At 33.9% G+C, this 7,995-nt stretch overlaps 1 protein-coding gene across 1 annotated transcript; it reads right to left on the bottom strand.

Annotated features, from left to right (window-relative positions):
- Window positions 1-4,607: 4,607 nt before the first annotated feature.
- LOC113743740 (large ribosomal subunit protein uL16) lies at window positions 4,608-7,569 on the bottom strand. Its single transcript, XM_027271822.2, has 4 exons — window positions 7,360-7,569; window positions 5,986-6,487; window positions 5,437-5,518; window positions 4,608-4,824 (listed from the first exon to the last, which is right to left on the bottom strand). The coding sequence occupies exons 1-4, from the start codon at window positions 7,367-7,369 to the stop codon at window positions 4,756-4,758; spliced, it is 663 nt and encodes a 220-aa protein (XP_027127623.1). The 5' UTR covers window positions 7,370-7,569; the 3' UTR covers window positions 4,608-4,755.
- Window positions 7,570-7,995: the final 426 nt, after the last annotated feature.

The following is a 7,995-nucleotide window of genomic DNA, read 5'->3' as shown; positions in this document are numbered from 1 at the left end:
GTACACATTTAGCAAACTAGATAAAGATGAATCATTTGGTCTTGTAACTGATAACTTCAAGACTACATCATTAACAAGGCTCCACAGAAATAAATAACTCTAGATTTAGTATATAAGAGATAAGAATGAATAAACGAGGAGTTTAGAATGTTAAATAGTGGTAAAGATATATATTAAAAAAAAGTAACATTCTAGAAGTAGTACCATAAAACTACTTAGTATGAATAGCTAATATGAGCTATGTACTAAATTAAAGATTGAAATGTGAGGCATTTGTTTTGATGTTGTAATTATTTTGTCATCACATCCATGGTAAATATTTCAACTTCCCTTGCACACTTTTTGTGCAATTATCGGATATTTTACCTTTTTTGCTTTGTATGTCAAATTCGTCATTGATTTGCTGGAGCTTGATTGAAAATTAAGGAAGCGGTAAGTTTAATTTTGCCACTCCAGCCTAAGCAAAATTCTACGAGATGATTGGAAAGAATCTATGCAACCAAGTAGTTTTGCAAAATTACCCACTGAAAACGAACATCCACGTTTGCCCAGAGACCATGGCTCCTAATAGTGCGGCATTAGAGAGAGACAACACACACCCCACGCGCTCATATATATTATATAATATATGCGTGTCTGTATGCAAATATCTTTTTTCCTTCATTTCTTTTTTTTTTTTCTTTTTTCCTGTTTAGGACATTGTTGTTGACGCTGCTCTGTACCTGTACCAAGATGATTTGAGACAGGTCCAAGCCCAAAAGCAAATGGGCAGTCTCATCCTGATCCTGGGGCAGTGGGGGAACAATGATTGGACTTGCTGGTTATTGACCAGGGGAATGAGTGCAAAACTAAAGTTACAGCTATTGGCCCATGGAGAGGTTCCCCTCTTCTATGCCTCCCCTCTTCTTTCTGATTTCAGGATCATTATGGAGAGCTTCCAAACTTTGTATCGTTAGCCATGTTTTTCGTAAAGCTAACAACTGCGCGGACCATTTGGTAAAATTGAGCACGAAGCTTGCGAAGAATTTGTTTTGTACCCCCGTGCCCTTAAATAGTCTTTTGAATGCTGATTGTAGGATCTATTCTTGTCCGGCTTGTAAACACTTAAACTTTATTTATTGTCTATCCCTTTTCCTATTAAAAAAAAAAAAAGCTATTGGTCTATTGCCCTTTTAGAGGAAAAAAAAATAAGAAAAAAGGAAAAAGAAAAGCAGAGTATGATAATAGTCCTTTGTCTTGTTCACTCTTATTTTAGTAGTGCAGGTATTAATGCGAAGGAATATTTTTCTCGTTTGTTTCTTTGTTACGGGGCAATTCACCGCATAGGTGGACCACAAACTTTATCTTGAGAGGATGAATTTTGACGTGTCTAAAATTCAGCACATCACATAAGAATATCTACAAATTTTTGCGGTGGCAAAATTTTTAATTTATAAAGGATAGTATTGAAAATTTTTAACTTTTTGAAAGAAGAATATAGATTTCTAGAACTTGGGAAGGGCGGGGCCCGTGCCGACCTGCCTCTTTGAATCTTTGCCGCCCACCTTTCTCTAGTTACAACCACATGTCATTTGCAGCATCTTTACAGATTATCCACAAATATCATGAGCTAACATCAATAGGGGATAAATATCAGAAGTGATTCATTAGTACCAACTAGATAAATCATCAAGTGCCAGCTAAATGGAAAGAAGTTACTGTGAGGAATGCATGATTTGGTTACAAGAAGACAAATGTCCCAGAAGTTGCACAATATTTGCTTAACTGTCTCTGGTGAAAAGACATATTTATCCGGATAAACAGATGAAAGAAATTGTAAAAATTATTACCATTGTAAATCACAGCCGAAATAAAACTTAAAGAAAAATTTAATTTGACAATTCTTTAATCATCCTTTTTTTTTTTTTTTTTTGCTCTTTGTCAAAATTTGCCCATACTTCAATACATATCGAATTACCTTCATCGAGTTGTAAGGTTGTAAAGCTTTTACAAAATTTTAGATTGTTTATCTAAGAGTGGGATGTCAAACCAAGTTTTATTAATAAAGAAAATAAAATGACATAAAAGAGGAATCCATAGGCCTAGCCTCCGTCACATGAGAAAAAAAAACACTAAAAAAGAAGTATTGCACCCTTACATTATAAAATCGAATATAAGAAAGCGGACTAACTTCACTTGTACTTCTAAACTTGTATTACTTTCTCAATTTGCACTACAAATTTCAATTTTAAACACATTGCACCCTAAATGCTCAATTTTGGATACTTTGCACCCTAATTAAGTTCATGAATTTAAATCCAATGAATGACAATTTCAACAAAATTAACAAAATAGAGGATCCAATAAATCAATGATAATATACCCAAAGTGGTCAAAAAGTAACAAGATATTATAGAAAAAATAAAATAATAATTTTTCATTAATTTGCATAATCTTTTATTTCATTAATTTTGTTGACAATATTAGTGATTGAAACCATACAAATTAATAAAAATATGCTGAAAGTTGTAAAAAAAAAAAAAACAAAGGTATCACAATTAGAACAAAATAGTACATTGTAATTAATTTTTAACATCCTTTATCTCATTAATTTTGCAAATATATTTATTGATTGGACTTAAATGATAAAAACTTGAAAGTTTAGAATCCAGAATGTTCAAAATTAAGAGTTTAAAGTACAAAGTGATCAAAATTAAAGTTTAAGATGCAAAGTGAAAAAGTGGTACAAATTGAAGGGTGCAAAGTGAAGTTAGTGCAAGAAAAACTATAACCATCCAAACCGCCAATGACGCTAAGCTTACATAGAAATATTTAGCCTACTTATAATGATAATCAATTTTTATTCTAGTTTCAGTTCCATTATCATGGCTTTTGTGTTGTTAATTCCTCCTTCAAGTTGGTTGTAAAAGGAGAGAACTAAAAAATTTTTCAAGAACTATTTAAAACCATTTTGGTTAATTCCACTTTGTCCCCTCAACACAATATTCAAAAATTCACTTCAATTCTTAAACTTTAAAATGAGACAATTAAATTCCTAAACTACAAAATCCATTTCAATTACGTACAATCGATGACGAAATCTAGAAAATTAACGTATATTAATTAGCACACGCCCCGCTTGTGCGGTTATGCAAGTGTTATGAACCACAAAAAATAGGGATATAAAGGTAATTTTGGCCCCTTTATTTTTTTCCCAAAAGATCCTTTTCCCCTTCAGCTTCATCTCGTCCTTTTTCGTTCCTACCCTTTTTCCTATTCTTCTCCTCCTTTCAACCGGTTTCTCAACTTTTCCAGCCACACACACCTCAACAAACCCTCTATTAAACTGCTAGATGTTGAAAGAAAAAGGCAGTAAGCTTGGGCCAAATATCACCATTCTTTCATGTATGCTCAATCTCCCATGAAAGCCATTCCCCTTTCTAAACTGATACCCCATGAGATCCATAGATCTAATTTGTTGCAACTCATCAAATTTCAATTTAATTAAAACACCATCAAATTTGAAGTTTACATTTGAAGGTTTTTGAGATTGATACTTTGTTGGAAAAAGAATCAGAAGGGATGGAAAGGATAATGGAAGGAGTGAAGAAGGTCTGAATGAAACCACCCAGAAATTGCCACTGTGGTTAAAGAACAATGGATTTGCTGCTGAAAAGAAGATAAGAACCTTGATTGTGGATATGAGGGATGAGTTCGTAGCACAACCATTCCCTAAAGCAAAGATCGAGATTGTGCGGGGCAAGGCGCATACGTTTGATGAATTGATGGTAGGTGAAACAGAGTAAAGAGATTATCCGGAGAATGAGGAGCAGAACTAAAAGATGATTCCTAGTGTCCTTCTCTCGTCTTCTCCTTTCTAAGGTTTGGTGATCCGTACAAATACCTAAATGGACAGAACAAAACATAGGGATCTGCCATGATATTAATTTGGATTTAACTAAAACATATCCCTCTATATTGAACTCTTAAAATTTCATCATAGAGTTGGGTCTAAAAGATTTTGTGGTTCAGAGTATTTGGGAACTTGCTGAATCATTGGTATCTATTATTCTTATTGGTAATTGTAGGGATTCAATTTTATGGCAATCAACTAAGGTTTTTGGCTTGCCAAAAAGGAAAAAAAGATGATACGTTTCCAGAAATGAAGAATAGCTAACCGGAGGATGTCATTTTGGGTCCTCTAGGCTGTACTAGCCACAATTTGTGATTAGATGCAATTTTTGTGTAAAGATAACTTCACTTGAAAAAGTGTTTGACAGAAGAAGAAGAATAGAAAAAAGGAAAAAAAGGATGAATGAGGAGAAAAATGGCAAAGTTACCTTTATGTCCCCTACTATTTGGTTTATAAAATTTACTCAGTCACACTAAAGGAGGTCTTCTAATACACCGCTAGTTTTTTGGATTCTATCATTGATTTTACTTAACCGAAATGGATTTTGTAGTTTAAGCATTTAAGTCTCCTATTTTGAAATTTAGGAACTGAAGTGAAATTTCAGCTGTAGTTTGAGGGGACAAAGTAGAATTAACCCAAACCATTTGGCTATCCAAACTGTTGAGTTTTGCATTATTTGGCTTTCTGCAATAATTAACACTAACACCCCACTCAGTAAAAGTTAAACACAAATATATATTTCTAAAAACACCAGCAAAAAGCTTAGATTACATGCCATTTCAAAAGCTTCAACTACCCAAATATAATCAAACATAATCAAGTTTGCAACCTCGTGATACCGTGTCGTTTATTCTATTGAATTCTTAAGCAGTCGCAGGCAAAAATGCTCGTCCAGGCTCCCTTTCAGACAGAGGTCCATGGCAAGTAAGGAACTGTAAAAGGCCAATGTATTAATCCTCTCATAAATTGAACAAGGTAAACCAGACTGAAATGAAAAGCTAATTTACAGCAAAGCCTTGCATAAATTTACATGAAGGAATCCAAACTTTATTACAACTGCATCAAGAAATTAATCACATTACTTTTCATCATGCCCAAATAAAAAGGAATTGAACAATGCAACTTAAGTTCATATGGTCAACTATTGAAGTTTGATCAATTCATATTTTAATCTTGACATATTTAGTGTTTTGTATGTGCTTCCAAATTCATGTCAGGCATGCTACAAATTTTAATGACAAGTGCAGCTGAGGATACTTTACTTTAGTGGTTAAAATTAATATCCAAATCTCTGTCGCTATTCGCTTTGTAAATCTCACACATCCCTTATTAAAATAACACAAATATTTTATAAAAAAAAATGTGTTAAAACTCGAAAGTAATTGAGGACTGTACTGTTAATTAACTAAAAATATAATTGCCATAATTGGTAAAATTGAAATGCAAGAGATTTGAGTTTATATTGTTCAAAGAATGTGGAATCAAAACTGAAACTTTCATAGAAGGGAACGTGAAGTGAAGCGGCTAATAGTGGTGGTGCAAACCTTGGCATTGACACCATCAGGTAGAATGCGGTTCTCCCGCTTGAATCTAATGTAGTCAGCACGCTTGAATTTAGTGAAACCCCTGCAATTCGGTATTGCAAAATGACTAAGGATACATTTTCTATGGTTCTTTGAAAAAGAAAAGTTAATTTGCAATCCACAGAACTTAAAAGCACAGCATATATAGTAACTAACAAAACAAAACAAAACTCCTGCGTACAATGAAATGGTAAATATTTAACTTGAAAATATGCGTAGGAGCCCTCGTTTGAACTTTAATTGAAGAGAGCAAACTGTGATTTTATCAAGCATCAATATAGTGAACTTTAATTGAGGATCACGGGCCTTGACACCAAATAGAGACAATTGCCCAAGATTGCGGGTGTACCATTACCACAAATGTAGACAGCGATACAACAAATTACAAAACGAAACTACTACTCAATAACGAAAAGTAATTCCAAATTAACTTTAAAAATGAATACGGAGGAAGAAAGACAGAAAATCTAATTGGGGTGCCAAGATTTGAAAGATGGATTGGAAAAATACCATTTCCCACTGACTATTATCTTCTGACGACCGGGAAACTTGAACTTTGCACGGCGCAAGGCCTCCTGAGCATGATTACAATTGGCATCTTTGCATCGGACTGAAAGCAAAATTTGACCAATTGCTACACGAGCAGCAGTGCCTAAAGGCTTACCAAAAGCTCCCCTCATGCCTGTTTGAAGCCTATCAGCTCCAGCACAGGACAGCATTTTATTGATGCGGAGTACATGGTAAGGGTGCACTCGGACCCTGAGATGGAAAGAATCCTTTCCAGCATATTTTGCCATGTACTTGTTACACGCGATGCGCGCAGCTTCCAGTGCCTCGCTAGAAACATTCTCCTTTTCCCAGCTGACCAAATGCACACAACAGGGAAACTCATCAACCCCTCTTTTCTTCATTCCAACATCATAAATCCTGATTTTTGGATCCGGTACTCCACGATTAAATCGAGATTTTGGATAAGGCTTGCCCTTTATCTGGCGATAACATCTTGCTGGTCCTGCATATTCCAAATATAAAACCAGAACCAAAACATAGTTTCAGTTTGATCAAAATGTTAACAAACTGAATTCATTGGATGGAAGCATGGTTGTCCAAATTTTCTTCAACTTTTTCTAGTTGCTGATATTTTATTACTCCGTATTGAAATTTCGACTTTTTAACAGTTTCCTCATAATCTTTGATAGGGTAAACTCCACATCCTAACATTATGTAAAAGAATCTCTTAATTTTCACAATCGCCTTGTTTAAAAAGTTACTAATTTATCATAATGGCAAGAGTATGATTCAAGAGATAAAACTGGATGCGAAGAATAAAGTGAATTAGTCACTTGAGAATGTAATTATGTTTATGTTAAACAATACAAGCACATCCAAGATAATCTAACATTACCAATATCCAATATCATACCATTTATCTGATTCCACCAAACAGAACGGTAGCATCTTGCAATAAAGTATTCAAAACTTAAATAATCCCAAAGGCTGAACACATGAGAAATTACTAGAAAACCACAATCAGAGTACCATATTTTGTCTCTATACCGTTAATCATTGTTGAAACCAAAAAAAAAAAAAAAAAAAACAAATAGGACCCATATTACGTACAGAAAAATCAACGTATGTGCTCTTTTCAGAATCCTACTTCAAACAGCGCAAGTATTTAAAAATTCTGAAGCTTTAAATTTTCAATTTTACAGAAATTAGAAGTTAAAAAACTTCTGCCTGAAATGAATTAAAAAGTTGCATAACCGGAAACACAAGGAAAGCTAAAAATGAGCAGATAAAATAAATAAAAGAGCAAAAAATATTAAACTTCAAGGTTCAGACTTAAAAAAAAGCATGCGAATTTGGGAAGAGAAGAACACTTACTTCTACCCATGGCTACTATTGCTTCTGATTTGCCAGTTTTGTTTCTACCTTTACTCAATGAACAAGCTGAAGGACGAGAAGGATCTATAATGCCGAGGAATCAAGAATTATATAAGTAGTATTCGGTGGGTCACGATGAGGAGCTACGTGGAGCTTCTTTTAAGCTCTAAAGTCTTCTTCTTCTATCAACTTCTTGAACCCGAGCAAAAGACAAACTTTTACACGGTTCTTTCTTTGGAATAATTTCATGAACCTCCCTTGTGGTTTTCAACAGTCTTATCTTGAACTCTTGAGACTTTCAAAATTATATGTAACTCCTCTAATGTTATAATTTTAGTAGCAAAAGCTACTCAACAGTCAAAAGTTTGAATGAATATTTCAAAATGGCTCATTGTGAAGTTAATTTTACTTTTCTATAAAATTATTAAAAAAAATTTAGAACATTCACAAAACCAGAAATCCACTTTCATCCTTCCTCTCTACCGTTCTAAAAGTTCATATTCCCATTTCTCAAATTATCTCCACTATCAGCCCCTAAATTCTAAAACCTCAAACTACTTAAAAAAAAGTAGTATTAAACCCAAAAAGCTTCACGGACTGCACTAATCAATTAAGACTCCCTATCCTCCAAATGTT

Source organism: Coffea arabica, chromosome 5e (assembly GCF_036785885.1).
Source record: "Coffea arabica cultivar ET-39 chromosome 5e, Coffea Arabica ET-39 HiFi, whole genome shotgun sequence".
NCBI classification, from domain to species: Eukaryota; Viridiplantae; Streptophyta; class Magnoliopsida; order Gentianales; family Rubiaceae; genus Coffea; species Coffea arabica.
Note: the sequence above shows the minus strand (reverse complement) of the source record. Positions and strands in the feature narration are given on the sequence as shown.